The sequence below is a fragment of the Temnothorax nylanderi genome, unplaced genomic scaffold, assembly GCF_030848795.1.
Source record: "Temnothorax nylanderi isolate EJ_2023f unplaced genomic scaffold, tnyl_v1.0 TNYL_tig0425_pilon, whole genome shotgun sequence".
Taxonomy (NCBI): domain Eukaryota; kingdom Metazoa; phylum Arthropoda; class Insecta; order Hymenoptera; family Formicidae; genus Temnothorax; species Temnothorax nylanderi.
In genome coordinates this window covers 76,894-92,561 of record NW_027249487.1, presented here as the reverse complement: position 1 = coordinate 92,561, position 15,668 = coordinate 76,894, and the positions used below count along the sequence as shown (strand labels likewise).

Here is a 15,668-nt window from a genome sequence, read left to right as displayed (position 1 = left end):
CACGCGGACAATATGGAAATTGACCATGTAGATAATAATGACAAGCTCCCATATACGGAGGGCCATGAACTTTTAATAAATCAAATGACCCTTCCCTCTAGTCAGAAAAGTGACGCCACAGTGCATGATGTGAACACGCCTTCTACTCAGCGAGATCACGTGAACTTGGGAAACGAGCCACGTGTTACCAACGCGGGACTTGCGGAATCCCTTATTGACAAGGAAGCATACACTATTGTTGACTCCGCTTTACAGAAGAGTCCTCTAAACAATAACAATGACGCACATCGGTATGTGAGATACGATAACGACCATTCAGGTAAAGCAAAAATTATTATCCGCCTCCCTCCTGAGCATTCCACAACCAGAAAAGGAATGAATAAAATAAAAATTTGGATGATCCTCGCGGATCTGCAGATATGCCCGTCTAAGTTAGACATGCTTAATCATTTCTCCGCGGAAGCGGAGTTCGATAAATATACCGATGCTAATCGAGCGCTCGATATTATAGATAAGATGCAGGTCCAAAAGATCAAGGCGTACGTGGAGCAGCGTTCGTTTGTCTGTAAGGGAGTCATATCGGATTGGCCGTCTGGGATTCCCGAACTGTGGGAGGCTATTCAGGACAAAACTAACATCCTTAAGATGGAGAGAATGTACCGCCGCAAATGGGATCAGACCACTCGGAAATCTTCTTTGGTGTCCACCGACAATATCATCATCACCTTCAAAGCCAGTAAAATTCGCGACCTCTCGGTCTTCAGTAGCTGCGTTGGATTAAGAGTAAGACCTTTTGTGCCTCAAACCCGGCAGTGTTTCAACTGCTTCAGATATGGTCATACAAAACCTGCATGCAAGAGCGAGACTCGGTGCATAGTTTGCGGAGATAAGACGCACGGTCAATGCGAGAAACCGGTGTGCTGTTATAACTGTGGTGGTCAGCACAAATCGACTTTTCGGGGCTGCCCGGTGTTCGAAAGAAATAAGAATATTAACATGGTCATGGCCCATAACAATGTGTCTTTTCACAGAGCCTTGCGCATAATCGAGGGAGAACCCTCCGCTCCTCTGAAACATATGGACAGGCTAGAGAACCCGGAGGCATGGCCTGGTCTTCCAGTTCGTAAGCCCCACAGGGACGACAACCAGGAGATGCCGGTGCGCGCGATGAGGACACCAAATGACCGGAGGGATGTACCTCGTCCTAAATCAAGAGCTCAGGTCTCGCCCAGCGAAACTGGGAATTATTATGCACAATTTAATGTCCGCGCCGAGGACATTACGAAGGATAGGAGAGGCCTTGCCGCGACTACAACGAGAGGGGGCGCCTTGTGGGCGCGGGTGGTTCAGCGTACCTCCGACGAGGCGGGGGCTGCCCCGTACGGGGGAGAGGCGGGAGAGATCGTAGATAGCATCCTACAATTGTTAGGGAGATTTCCCGCGGCGCGGGACTGTTTGATTGACGCATTGATGCGCGACGGGCGCGTGGGCCGCGCGAGACGACCGCAGGATTATGGGAGCGCGTGTAATATGGATGATGGAAGCGTGACGCATAGGGAGAGGACAAGAGAGCCCGTGAAGATAGGCCTGGGGGGACCTACCCTCCCCCCTTCAGCATAATTCCATCTCTTACTCTGGAATTGCCGAGGATTCCGCGGCTGCAAGAAGGAGTTGTCCAGACACAGCTCGGAATACGACATTGTTGTTTTGACGGAGACCAGATGTTCTGACCTTCGCCGGGTCTCCCTCCCCGGCTTTCGTACAGTGAGTGGCAAGAATAGGCTTGGTAGCGGAGGGGTATCCATATCCCTTCGTAATCACTTGGACTTTAGCGTCGTTCCCGTCCCGGATGCTCTCCCGGTGGGTTACGATGTTGCTTGTGTGAGAACCATTAACCTCTCCCGTAATATCAACATTGTTGTGGTTTACAGACATCCAGACGAACCAATGTCCAGACGTGATTTCAGCCCGATTTTTGAAGCTTTAAAAGACAGCAATTTGGATACTATTATCCTCGGTGATTTTAATGCTAAAAACGTGGCGTGGAACTGTCCCACTACGGATGGCAAGGGTGATTTATTACACGAAATTATGGATGACGAGGGATATGTCTGCGTTAATTCGGATACTCGCTCTCGAGGCGGCACTAGGGGACAGCGGGACACTAACCTGGACCTGCTATTTGGCTCGACTCGCGTCGCAGGGGAGATCACATACCAACAGTTGGCTGACGCATGGGGTAGCGACCACTTCCCCATTTCTTTCTCTTTGGATAACTGCCCTACGATATATAAGAAGATTACTAACCGCCTCTCCACTAAGAAGACGGATTGGCAACGCTTTGGCAGTTTGGTGGAAAGCGGGATAAACACGTCCCTGTCCTCGCGCCGGCACTTGCTCGTCGAGGATTTTGAGCTGTATTACTCCTCGTTCATAGATATTATCAGGAGTGCGGTCGCGGTGGCCTCGGGCAGACGCGCGGGTGAATCTCCTGCTGTCATCCCCCCAGGCAAAAGGAAGTATTCCAATAAATGGTGGGACGCTGATTGCGACCGGGTAATACGGAACAGAAGATCTTCCCTGTCGGCATTCAGGAGAACGAAGAGTCTACACGATTGGTTGACGTACAAGAGGGATGCTGCTGTGGCGAGACGCACTATCAAGCTCAAGAAGAAGGCCAGCTTTAACGAATTCTGTAGTGGGATTGACAGGTTCACGAGCTTATCATACGTTTGGCGAACTATGCGTATCATGAAGAACGCTAGAAGAAACTTAGAGTGGAACTCCTGGCCTACCAAAAATAGAGAGGATGTTATCAGATCTTCTATAGATGGACTTGCCCCTCCTTTTGTGAGAGTGGACCCTTCCGCGGATTTTTGCGAGTGCCGTCCAGACGAGGAGTTGGAGTCCCCATTCTCCCGGGCGGAGCTCGACAGAGCGATAGAGATGATTAGGAAGGATTCGGCGCCCGGCATGGATGGAATGGAGTATGGCATGATCAGGTCTCTTCCTGAGACTGCGAGGGAGTACATGCTTGATATTTTCAACAGGATCTGGGCCACGGGGGTTCTCCCTGGAGACTGGCTTGATTACCAGGTAACCTTTATCGATAAGGTTGGCCAGGAGAAAGTTCGCCCTATTTCGCTCTCCTCGTGTGTCGGGAAATTGTTGGAACGGATGATTAACGAGAGGTTGATCTGGTGGGCTGAGAGGGAGGACAAGTTCAGTCAATCCCAGAGTGGATTCCGGAGAGGGAGATCCTGTGCTGACAATCTCGTAAGGATCGCTGTGGATGTAAGAACGGCATTGTGTGCGGGCGAATATGCACTCGCTGCTTTCCTGGACGTCTCCTCGGCTTATGACTGCGTGGACTATAGCGTCATGCTGGCACAACTGAAAGCACTTAACTGCCCCCCCACCATAGCCAGGTTTATATGTAACTGGCTATACCGGAGAAAGGTACGATTTATTGTGAACACTTGCGAATTTATAGATCGTTACGTTTATAGGGGGCTCTCGCAGGGTGCTGTTCTGAGCCCGGCATTGTACGCTTTGTACACGCGGGACCTGTGTGCCGATCTCCCGGAGGGCGTGGAAGCGGTGGAGTTTGCTGACGACATCGGCTTATATGTCCGCGGGCCTAACCGCGAGCGGAATCGCCTTCTTCTGCAACGTGCTGTGAACATCATTGCGGATCGACTTCGGGAGCTTTCCAGCAAGCGACACAAGTCGACACGAGCATCGTTCTATCTTTCTTTTTTGGTAATGAGTAACAAAGATAAAACGATACTTGTGTCGACATTGGGAGCTTTCCAGCAAGCGACACAAGTCGACACGAGCATCGTTCTATCTTTCTTTTTTGGTAATGAGTAACAAAGATAAAACGATACTTGTGTCGACTTGTGTCGCTTGCTGGAAAGCTCCCTTCGTAATATGGGTCTCGACCTTGAACCCAGGAAGACCGTCCTCGTGGAGTTCTCGAGGAGCGGATTCATTGACCGACAAATAAGCATCCGCGTTGGAGACTGTGATGTCTTCAACTGCGGGGCGGCCAAATTTTTGGGCGTGTGGTTGGACAATAGGCTGAAATTCGATCTACAGGTGCAGGAACTTAGGGGTAAGGTAAGCAGGGCCAATTCTATTATTAGATACTTGTGCGGAGTCTCCAGGGGCATGGAGGTGAACACGGCCCTAATGCTATACAAAAGCTTGGTGAGATCAATTACCGATTATGGGAGCTTTGCTTTCTTCCCCAGAGAGCCTTCGATACAGCTAAAATTGGAGAGAGCTCAGTTTTTGGGCATCCGTACAGCGATGGGATATAGAAATTCCACGTCCAACAACGTGCTAATCGCTGAGGCCAAGGTCAGACACCTGAAGGATCGCGCGACTTTGCTGGGCACGAACTTTGTCAACAAGGCAATAGCATATAACCGTAATGGTTTATGCGATAAACTACGCAATTTGTTGGATGGAGAGAATTACGTTCGCTACAGACAACCTACCTACAGGCCCTCGCTTTTGGCAGAGATATGGAAAGGGTCCTCTAGACATAGACACCTCATCGGTCCGGCGGGCAAGTTTGAGATTTTTCGAGAAACATTCGGGGCTCACACTTTTCGACCTACGGTTGATCTGTCCATCGGCGTACTAAGGAAGTACGAGAAATTTTCAGATCGTTCCCTCATAGATAGGATTAAGGAGAAATATATATACAATTTGAGCATGGACCCCGAGATTATATTCACAGATGGCTCATTTAGCGATTCGTCTAGATCTACCGGGGCGAGCATGGTCGTTTGTGATCAGGAGGAGGCATATTGTATGAGCTTGCCGAAGCAATGCTCTTCGTTCTCCGCTGAGGCGTTCGCTGTTTACTCTGCGCTTCTTCTTTTGTGGCATCAGAGACTTTGGAGGAAGAGCGAAGCCATTATATTGTCAGACTGTCAGGCTGTGATCAAATCAATTTATAACAACCACTTAAACGTCCACAAGAATAAATACATCACGGGAGCTAGAATACTTATATATAATTTAGAAAGATACGGCGGCAAGAGAATTGTACTTGTGTGGATTCCCGCGCACGTGGGTATTCTGGGTAATGAGCTCGCCGACGGATTGGCTAAGCAGGCGGCGGAGGAGGAGGCGGACCCCTCCATTGCAGTTCCGGTGGGAGACCTCCTGTCGGAGGCTAGGAAAGAAACATGGGAGGCCACCCAATCAGCGATCGTGCGAGATTCACACCACAAAGGCGCCTTCTGCTTTGATTTATTCTATGACAGAGTCGCCACGAAGCCATGGTTCAGCAAGGTTAGAGCGGATAGATACTTTATCACACTAATCAACAGATTAAGAGCAAACCACTACAATCTGGGATCTTCACTTAAACGAAAAGGATACATAGACAGCGAGAGATGTGAATGTGGCTGCGAGTGTGAGGACATACATCATGTGCTTTTGAGATGTCGCTTGTATGACGAGCGAAGAGCCGTTATGGATTCGGAATTGAGAGAGGCTGGCTTCACTGAAGAGATAGACGTTTTTTGACTTATAAAGACTAAGAATTGGGACGTGTTGTATATAATTTTTAACTTTATTAAGAGCCTGGGCAAAGTGATTTAGTGTTTGTTTTGACTGATTTCGGGACTAGACTGTATGTGCCAATTGCCTCATGCACAAGACACCTTTCCGTCCTCACCCGAGGACACCTACGAAAAAACCCCCCCATATGTCACTCTACTGTACATACTTGTACGTGCAACTCACATAATAAAGCAATTATAAAGTGAAAAAAATGGATCATATCATCCCAGAAACCGATAGTGACAAAGAACTCACGCCTCCAGAAATAGTAGAAAGTGCCAAAACCGTAGTGCAAAATTTATTGTTATTTATTTATCTATTTGCTCCTGTAATAAACGTTGCTTTTATCATAGGCGGGGAGAGGGGCTCCGCCCCTCCCCCCCGCACCCCCTCCTCGCCTGCGCCCATACTCGCTTTGCCCCCCCGAACCCCCCCGTATGTGTCCATTTCTCTCAACCCCCGCAAGTCCTTTTTTAAACTAAACGCACTTGTGATATAAAATAGTGTGTGTAACACGTGCGGGTTAACACCCGCACTCGTGTAATATAGGTATCGCTCACTCGTGCGGGTAAACGCACTCGCCTTCGGCTCGTGCGTCTACCCGCACTCGTCTAATATACGCACATTTCCACTCCCTTAACCCCCATCCCTACATGCACTTGTAATACAAAATAGTATGTGTTACACGTACGGAAGTTGGCTATTGGTCACGAGCGCGGGTAGGCGCACGAGCCGAAGGTGAGAGGAACCGCAGGTTCGGACATTTGGTTCACGCACTCGGTCGAGCGGCCGGTGGTGCGAAGCTACCATCCGTGGGATTATGCCTGAACGCCTCTAAGGCCGTATCCTCTCTAGTCAAAGGTGGCAATGATATCTCTAGGAGTCTCGTGAGTCGAAAGGCTCAAAACAATGTGACACACTACTAGGCGGCCGGTCCTCGCAGGCCGGTCGTCGCACGAGCCCGGTTTGCCGTACGGCGCCTCTGACCGTCGTCGGGATCTCACCGCTTACGACGGCACGGCGTCTAACGGTCGAACATGAGTTTCGCGAATTCGATGTCGAGACTCGGAATCGTCTGTAGACGACTTAGGTACCAAGCCAAACCTTGTTACGACTTTTACTTCCTCTAAATGATCAAGTTTGGTCATCTTCCCGGCAACATCGGCAATGCCGACGCATTGCCGCGCACCAGTCCGAAGACCTCACTAAATCATTCAATCGGTAGTAGCGACGGGCGGTGTGTACAAAGGGCAGGGACGTAATCAACGCGAGCTTATGACTCGCGCTTACTGGAAATTCCTCGTTCATGGGGAACAATTGCAAGCCCCAATCCCTAGCACGAAGGAGATTCAGCGGGTTACCCGGGCCTTTCGGCCAGGGAACACACGCTGATTCCTTCAGTGTAGCGCGCGTGCGGCCCAGAACATCTAAGGGCATCACTTAGGTACTCGCCTTCGGCTCGTGCGCCTACCCGCGCTTGTGACAAATAGCCAACTTTCCGCACTTGTAACACAATATACTATTGTTTGACGAAAAACTAATGAGTTACGTTCGTCGATATTCAGGGCGATGGTGGAGGTCCTCTGGTATGCCAAGACGACGGCTTCTACGAATTGGCTGGCCTGGTGTCTTGGGGATTCGGCTGCGGTCGTCAAAACGTGCCGGGAGTGTACGTAAAAGTCTCCTCATATATCGGTTGGATAAATCAGATCATATCGGTGAATAATCTCTAGCTTATTTCTTGGATATTACGGTCAAATATATTTCTAATCTATATACGTTTATTTATTGATTGACGGAACATTGTAGTACCTTCACGCGCTTGATGATTCATAGTGCACTATGTTACGTATATAGTAGAGGTGAAAAGACGTAGACATGTAGAGATAAGCTCAGAATTGGCTATACATATACGTATACGTATTGACATTACAAGCATACTCGTTAAAATGTATATTATAGCTTATATATTTCAATTACGAAAGAAAGAAAAAATTGGATTATTTCCTTTTCTTATCTGCACGATAATAATAATTGGTATGTATATAAAAGTGCATTGATATGAAATAAATTGTATTTTGTATTTATCTATTACTTTATTACTCTATTTACTAATTTATTATGTCTTTTATATCTCACATTTTCCATGTTTTCCTCACAGGAAACGTTAAACGTTAAATGATTTGGGAAAAATAAAGATAGAGACGTAATGTTTTGTCTCTTTCTTCTTCTTTCTTTTTCTGTTATTTTTTATCCAATAAAACATACTGGCCATACTGAGTTTATCTTTCTTATGTCTGTGCAAAACGAAAAAGACAATCATGTCAGAGACATGAAGCCAGTGCCAAAAATAATCTTTTTTTCATAAAATATTTTTATACAATTTTAGAACATATTTAATAATTTACGATGTGTTTTAACTTGATTTACGACGAACCATAGATGCGGTGAATTACGCTTCTTCACTATGTGACAATTTGATCTTTTAAAATTATAAATTATTTTATCGTGGCGTTTTAACGACAGCATACGTGCTTAATTCGATATTCTGACATATTTTTCAGTTTCGTTAAATGTGCCATCAAGCGCGTATACATATATCGTTTCTAGATGACAAAGATATTTTTCTATGTGACACATGCTTTTTAAATAGGTGAGCCGATTATTGTTGATTAATTAATAATAAGAAAAAATATGTGTGTGCTATTTATTTATATTGAAATATGTAACGCAGATAAGAGCTAACATTTGTGGACACTGTTCGCAATTATCTCTCAAATGGATGATGTTAATATATCTTTATAGAAATTCTTTGAAAAGGATATTTTATAAGTAGGACAATATTATAGTGGTAAGTTGCGCGTGCAAATATTAGTATTTAATTTTATTCACTCGTGTAATTGACTTTATGTTTTTCGTTGGAATTTTCAAATTTTTATATTCTCTTCTCATCGGAGGAGTCTTGAATATATAATCATCCTGTGCTTTGTATATTATCGCGTTACTCGTAAGTTGTTTGCTATACATATGTATTTAAGATCTTTATTGTCAAATCCAAGCGCAAATAGATGTACGTCTTGATATCAAACAGTAATTAAGTGTATTAAATGTGTACACTTTGTAAGTTATTGCAGACGAAAATTTCTACTGTCCAATGATCGCTGTCCTTATATGAGGAACTTTATAATGAATATTAAAATGATTGCATAGAGTTACAGTATTTTAAAACAGAACTCTCAATTATTCAATTACCTTATGAACATGTTTATTCAAGAAAAATTTTTCATATATGTATAATTATATATAAAATATGCCTAGGGGGAAGTGGGGCACATTGATACGATTTTTTTCAAGAGTTAAATAAATAACTTTGCAGATAGATTAAGATAAATGTAATAGGTTAAATTTAAAGGCTTGTCCTTCTACTTACGTGTTTTGATTGCCTTTTTGCTGTAGGTTAATAATAAGAAATGTTATAACATTTTTTGTAAAAAATGAAATTCGTATTAATGTGCCTCATATGCGGGGTACAATCCCTGCATAAAATGTCGGATTGAAAAGAATTAAAAAGTATTGATATTTTGAATACTTCTGAATTCTGCTTTCTGATGCGAAGAAAGGGATTGAAAAGTATTGGTTCGCATAAAACTTTACCGCGCTGAATGTGAGACAGCAGTGGTTGAGGCTTCGCATTGAAAAGTATTGGATCGCATTAAATTCATCCGCGTCGAATGCGACTTTTGGCATCAATGCTTCGTATTGAAAAGGATTCGGAAGTATTAGCAAATAGAGGTTCATATTCCTTTCTATGACAAAGTAGAAATAGACAAATTTTAAAATTATAATTTTTTTATTACAATCGTTTAATTATAAATACAGCAGGTGAGAAAATAAAACTTGCTTAAAAATTAAGTAAAGCTGCTTTATAAAGCTCTACTACATGTTGTACTCTCAGGGTATTAGCTAATATATCTCACAATCAGTCTGAAGCGTCTGAAGTAATACTTAAAAAAATATTTGAAATATCACAATAAACGATGAATAGAATAAGAGTTTCTTTGGTTTATAATCTAAGTAAATTACATTGGTATGTCACGGAATTCTTTCAGACAATTCCGTGACATTGCCCAATTTCATATAAAATAATTTTCATATGAAATCAGGCAGCCTGACGATGGATATGTCACGGAATTGTCTGAAAGAATTCCGTGACATACCAATGGTCACAATCGCTTATAATGACACTACTTCGTTTAACGTTACATCACTTGGAAGAATGAAAAATGTGGATGGAAAAGAATGGAAATTATTTGATGGGACCGGTGGGTTGCTGCAATTTTCAGGTTCGTACATTTGGTTAACAGCATTCTGTGCATTAAATTGCATTGCTCTTGTTCCGGATGTCTACTTTCCCAATTTGGTAAGAAGGCTTCCATTCCTTCCTGTCGTTCTTCTTCGGAAAGGCCTTCCTGATCTTCGTTAGTAGGTTCTGTTTCATCTGGAAATTTATCGTCTTCAATCTGATCTTCATTCAGGGATTGAGCAAATCTTCACATTTCTTCGGGCATTTTATTTTCGTCATCGGATTCACGTTCTTCCTCCTGAGTTTCTCCTCGAGTCTCTCTATCACCTACAAACACAATTATAATGTAAAATAATATAAATATGGGTCACTGTATTGAAAATAATGTAGCAGTAACTTGCCTCGTGGGAGAGTTTTCATATCAGCAATTTTTTTCCGGATGTAGTCAAACGTTTTTAGTGCTTCCATATCTGCTTGAATGTCATCCATACCTCTTTCGGTCATTAACCAATACCGATAGAAGTCTGAAATGTGGGACTTTGGAAGCTGGTATTGTTGCAAATTCCTTAGTGGAACGAATGAATATGTATAGAAACATATTTCAGCATTTCAGTTGTACTTAATCTCTTAATTGCACTTGTTTTCACGAGGAAATAATACACTAAATATTTCACGACGGGATTGGACGGGATAATGAATAGCACGAGCACGAAGCATGCCGATCCAGCCGATCTTGCGTTTCAGCACTGCTGCTACTGCTGCTAGGCGTGTGATGGGGGTAGCGCACACAAGGAAAGAGCCGTGTACGTGTGCGCATGTACAGTGTGCACGGCTCTTTCCTTGTGTGCGCTATCCCCACCACACGCCTGGCTGCGGTGTTGAAACAGTCAAGTATATATTTTATTTCGCCCTTACGTATTGAAAAGTATTCGAATCTCCTTTCGGAGTGGCAAAATTTTAACAAATACAAACTTACGCATTAAAAAGAATTCACTTAGCTTAAAATATTTCTCGCATTCAATCGCAATCGATAACCTTCAAACGAATGCGAATTCTCGCATTAAAAAGGATTCAATTCATTTCAAATATTCCTCTCATTCTATCGCATTCAATAGAATTCTATCGAATGCTAACTCTCTCATTAAAAAGAATTCACTTGGCTCAAAACATCCCTCGCATTCAATCGCAATAGATAACATTTAAACGAATGCGAACCCTCGCATTGAAAAAGATTCACTTCTTTTGCTAATTGTTATTGGATTCAGAGGTATACAAGATTTTCACGTTCTATTCCCAGTATCGCACTGAAAAGTATTGACCCGTGATCCAATCCGAGATTGTTGCAAAGTAGAATTCATGACAAAATCTCGTGAATGCGAAACAATATTTTTGAATAAGACGTTTTATGCAGGGATGATACGGGCATGGGGCACTGATTCTCAGTGATCTATATTAATATTATTCAGAAATAAATTGGATTATTATTAAAACAAGCTATGTTTATTGTATATAGAGATATAGAGATATTTATTTATACGGAATTAACAATTTTACGGCATCTTCATCAATATAGACCCTATCGGTCTTTTTTTGGTACGTTCTTACCATTTTCGTCTAAAATAAAATAAAAATATCTTACTTAATACTATAAACTACATAGATACATATTGATATGTATCAAAATGCTCCACGAGTCAGTGTACGAATCTGCCCCACAGCGTCATACATAATAAAATATCCCAGATAACAATGCCTGATGATCAGATTTCATCACGTCATGATCTTCTGATATTGATCGAAATGTGATGTATGTCTTGTGATCATATTGTGATGATACACATCATGAGTACAAGTTAACATGTATATGAGGAAATATATGAGCTCAGATATTTACGTTACTTAGCCAACTCATGATAATCACATGCTGACCCTGGTGGAAATAATTTTACAACAATTACCGCGAGCGCTAGTACCACACGCTGCCGCGACGCGGCTATACCACGCGTCACTTTCTCGTAATCAAAAACCATCACGCGCTAGTATAAGAGGCGAGCTTGTGAGAAGCCTAATTATACAATGTTCTTTGCTGCAGATCAGCTTAAGTGATACCTCTGGTATCACATAGTGCAGAGGTCTGCGAAGCAATTTTTGATAAATTGTTGGATACGTCTTACTTATTTATTTACATGTTTTTAAATAATTTTATTAAGTATGAAATATTTAAAATTGTTGTCATTTCTTGAGCTTTATATGCACACAATATGCAGTATTTCATTGAACATTTATGTGTTCATTATGTCACTATTTTGTAAACTTTTATAAATTTCATAACATGTCTGCATTCTGAGCAACATATGAGCCCGCATCTGTGTCTATTCTTGCCATCATGTTTTTAATAAACGTGAGTACAATATGTACTCAGAACGAACACATTTTGCTATCTGGGATATTCTCAGCCGAAAATAATACAAAGTCATGTCAATATTTTCGACAAATTAGTAAGAGATATACTGTTTCTTACTTTTGACGAAATATTTATTTAGTATTAATCAGATTAATGTGAAAAATCACGCTTCAAAGACTTTTGAAAATATTTACCTGAGAGTACGCAAAACACGTTTATACCTGTCATTCATCAAGTGGGTACTGCTCGCGTACGAAATTTGGTTAGGTTATTCGTGTATCATAACTCCATATATGCATGGATACGTGACCTTCTTAGATGTTTCTCATGCAGAGATATGATGACTATATCAATGTTTCCCATGTATCAATGGGTGTGTTTAGGTAAGACACCGCTACTGTAGCGCTACACGAATGCGTACCAGCCATTGGCTGTTCATGGTAGCGCTACCATCTACTCGCTGGAAAAATGTGTTTGTTCCTCTCGTACCATGATCTAATGAGAAATAACATAAAAGAGAATTATACAAAGTATTCTTTTAATGATAAATACCTAAGTAAAATTTTTCCGGCATGTGATTCCTCGGTTTCGACAGAAGCATCGTGCATAACACGAATATCATCGTGAACGTCAAATGTGAACAGAGGCCCGCTCTTTCCTCGTGCTTATAGATATCCATTAACAGGTGGTACTTATGGTCGGCAGTCCAGACTCCGGAAAATCGCATTTTGCAAAGAATTATCTGAAGGAATACGGATACGTCAAAAAAGACACTTTAGGCAGCTGGCAGAAGTGCATTGCTGCAGTCCAACAATACTTGAATCAAGGAAAAAGTATAGTTATAGACAATACCAATCCTGATCCAGCTTCGAGAAAGAGAGATATTGAGATAGCCAAGAAGCGCAATGTCTCGGTCAGATGTTTCGTCATGACGACAAGTATAGAACACGCGAAACGTAATAATAAGGTAATCGGAAATTAACATTAACCGTCATCGTGTGAAAGAATCGTATGAAGTAATGTTTCCGAAAATTCTAATCGATTTATTATTATATTACAGTTTCGCGAGTTGACTGATCTAAGCCACATTTCAATCAACGAGATTATTATCAACTCCTACGTGTAAGTAGATTTTAGATATATACATCTCTACACTCAAAATTATTTATCTTTGGATATGTAATTATACTTTGATGTTACTCTTTTGCAGGTAAATGGTCGACAGAAGCTTACAATGTGGTACAAAATTGTTCCTCAAAGGGAGTTGCTGCCCAAACTCAGATTGAAGGTCGCATTCAAACTAATATTTATGCAAATATTTATTTTATGATACAAAATTATGAGGTAAGTAGTTATTATTATCCAATCTTCGAGAATCTCTTTGCAGATGCGCAAATTAATTGAAATTAATTGATTTTTAAAGCTAATTTCCCTTACTGAAGAACTGGTAATGAACGGACATGCTGAACAAGTAGGCATGGGACCAGATGAATGAAGCCAGAAACACTTGAATCCATCTGTACATAAGAGTTGTCAAGAAACTCTACAATTTTCACGCATAATCCGCGATTCTTAGTCAGTATGGACTAGAGTTTAATACAATCGCTATTGATGCGTCAATAGCCCCTTTAATCGCGTCAAAATTGATTATTTCGCTTTTTGACTTCGTTCTTTACTCATGTTGTAAAATAGTTTTCCGATTGTGTAGAATATTTTTATTTAGAAAGAAATTTATAAAGATTGTTATATGATCGTAGAGTAGAGAAAACAATAAAACTTAACATTTTACAAAGTAGTGTCACATTTGCTAGTTCTACGTGACTCATGTCTATTTCTGATTGGGGACGATTCGAGAACTCATTGAAATAATTTAATTTTTTTCACGTTTAAATTTAGGTCACCGTAGATTAAACTTGTTACCTTAGAAGTTATTGTTAAATGGCGCATTTTATTTAATATTCCGCACTTCACTGTTGTGGCATAAAATTATTTTATGTTTCAAAAGATGGAGACTAAGCTTTCGAATTAATCCAGATGTACGCATATATACTGTAGGGGAGACCGGGGCTAAACCGCCAGTTTTTTTTTCGGTGCTGATTTTTAACAAAAAAATAAATAATTTTAGTTAAATGTGGTATACCACTGTAAAGAGTGAACCTTTAGCTACAAAATTTATATAGGAAATTTTTATCTATGTTGCTTTGTTTAACCGGTATAGAGCAAAAACGACAACGGTGGAAAAATTGAAATCTCAAAAATGCCGGGGTTGAACCGCCACCCCCCGGGGCTAATCCGCCACACTGCATTTTCAATACATATACGTACATCTAATCCTGAAAAATGATAGGATACATTTTAATAATTGTTTTTTAAGAGAAAAATATAAAAATTTATTTAAAATTTTTATGCAAAACATTATTAAAAAATAATTGTTTTACCTATTCCATAAAACAATTTAGGCACGTGAATACAGAGGTTAACCAAATCGTAAACTCCCCAACGGCACGTCACATTGTCAACGCGGGCAACCACGGGGAATACGCGTGACGGCGTTCCGGTGCCATAGGATCAGCGCGGACCCTCGAGCAACCTAACCAAGCCGCGTTTCTCGTGGGGGAGCGATAAATAGCGACAGGGGGGTTAGAAAAGCTCGCGGTGGAGCGCGACCATTTTACCGACTCGACGGCGTCCTCGCGCCGATTCCTCGACGCGCCGCCGACGACGACGACGACGGCCACGACCACCACGACGACGACGGCCACGACCACCACGACGACAACGGCCACGACCACCACGACGACGACGACGACGATGACCACCACGACGACGACGACGACGACGACGACGATGACCACCACCGACACCACCACCACTACAACGGCGGCGACAATGACGCCGAGACGATGCGGCGAACGCTGGGCGATGCGGTCGCACGCGCGACTGTCACTGACACAACGACCAACAACGACGATTTACCGCGGCCGGGAGTCGGGACGATCTACAGCGCGCGCGGTATGTCAACTCTTGCGCGGAAATTGCGGGATCTCAGAGCCGTGCCGTGCCTCGCCGTACCTCGCCGACGTGCCGTGAGCGTGAGCGATCTCGAAAACAACGGTCCGCCATCTTCGGTCGGCCAAAACACCCGTTTTGCGATGATACGTGCGTACCATTTCCCTCCTACACAAACTGACGCACGTGCAAGGGAAGACAGAATCACGCTCGAGGGAAACCTAACCTGAAATCGCCGTGAGCTGCAGTCGTGCGCCCGGCGCACCACAGTGGAGAGACTGGCGGACCAGCCCCGGGTGCTTACTGGCGGATAAGCCCCAAACATAAGTTTCAGGTTTGATCGCCCACGAAATATTAGACATCAACGAT

General features: G+C 42.6%; 2 protein-coding genes across 2 annotated transcripts in view; both read left to right on the top strand.

Annotated features, from left to right (window-relative positions):
• Mas (trypsin-like serine protease domain-containing protein masquerade) overlaps window positions 1-8,803 on the top strand; it is a 35,641-nt gene extending 26,838 nt beyond the window's left edge. The window contains exon 12 of the mRNA XM_071721590.1: window positions 7,149-8,803. Within this exon, the coding sequence (XP_071577691.1) occupies window positions 7,149-7,316 (168 nt within the window). The 3' untranslated portion in view covers window positions 7,317-8,803. The remainder of the gene's footprint in view (window positions 1-7,148) is intronic.
• Window positions 8,804-12,984: 4,181 nt separating this feature from the next.
• On the top strand, window positions 12,985-14,082 carry LOC139782562 (uncharacterized protein F21D5.5-like). Its single transcript, XM_071721579.1, has 4 exons — window positions 12,985-13,257; window positions 13,351-13,412; window positions 13,501-13,634; window positions 13,714-14,082. The coding sequence occupies exons 1-3, from the start codon at window positions 12,985-12,987 to the stop codon at window positions 13,502-13,504; spliced, it is 339 nt and encodes a 112-aa protein (XP_071577680.1). The 3' UTR covers window positions 13,505-13,634; window positions 13,714-14,082.
• The last annotated feature ends 1,586 nt before the right edge of the window (window positions 14,083-15,668 follow it).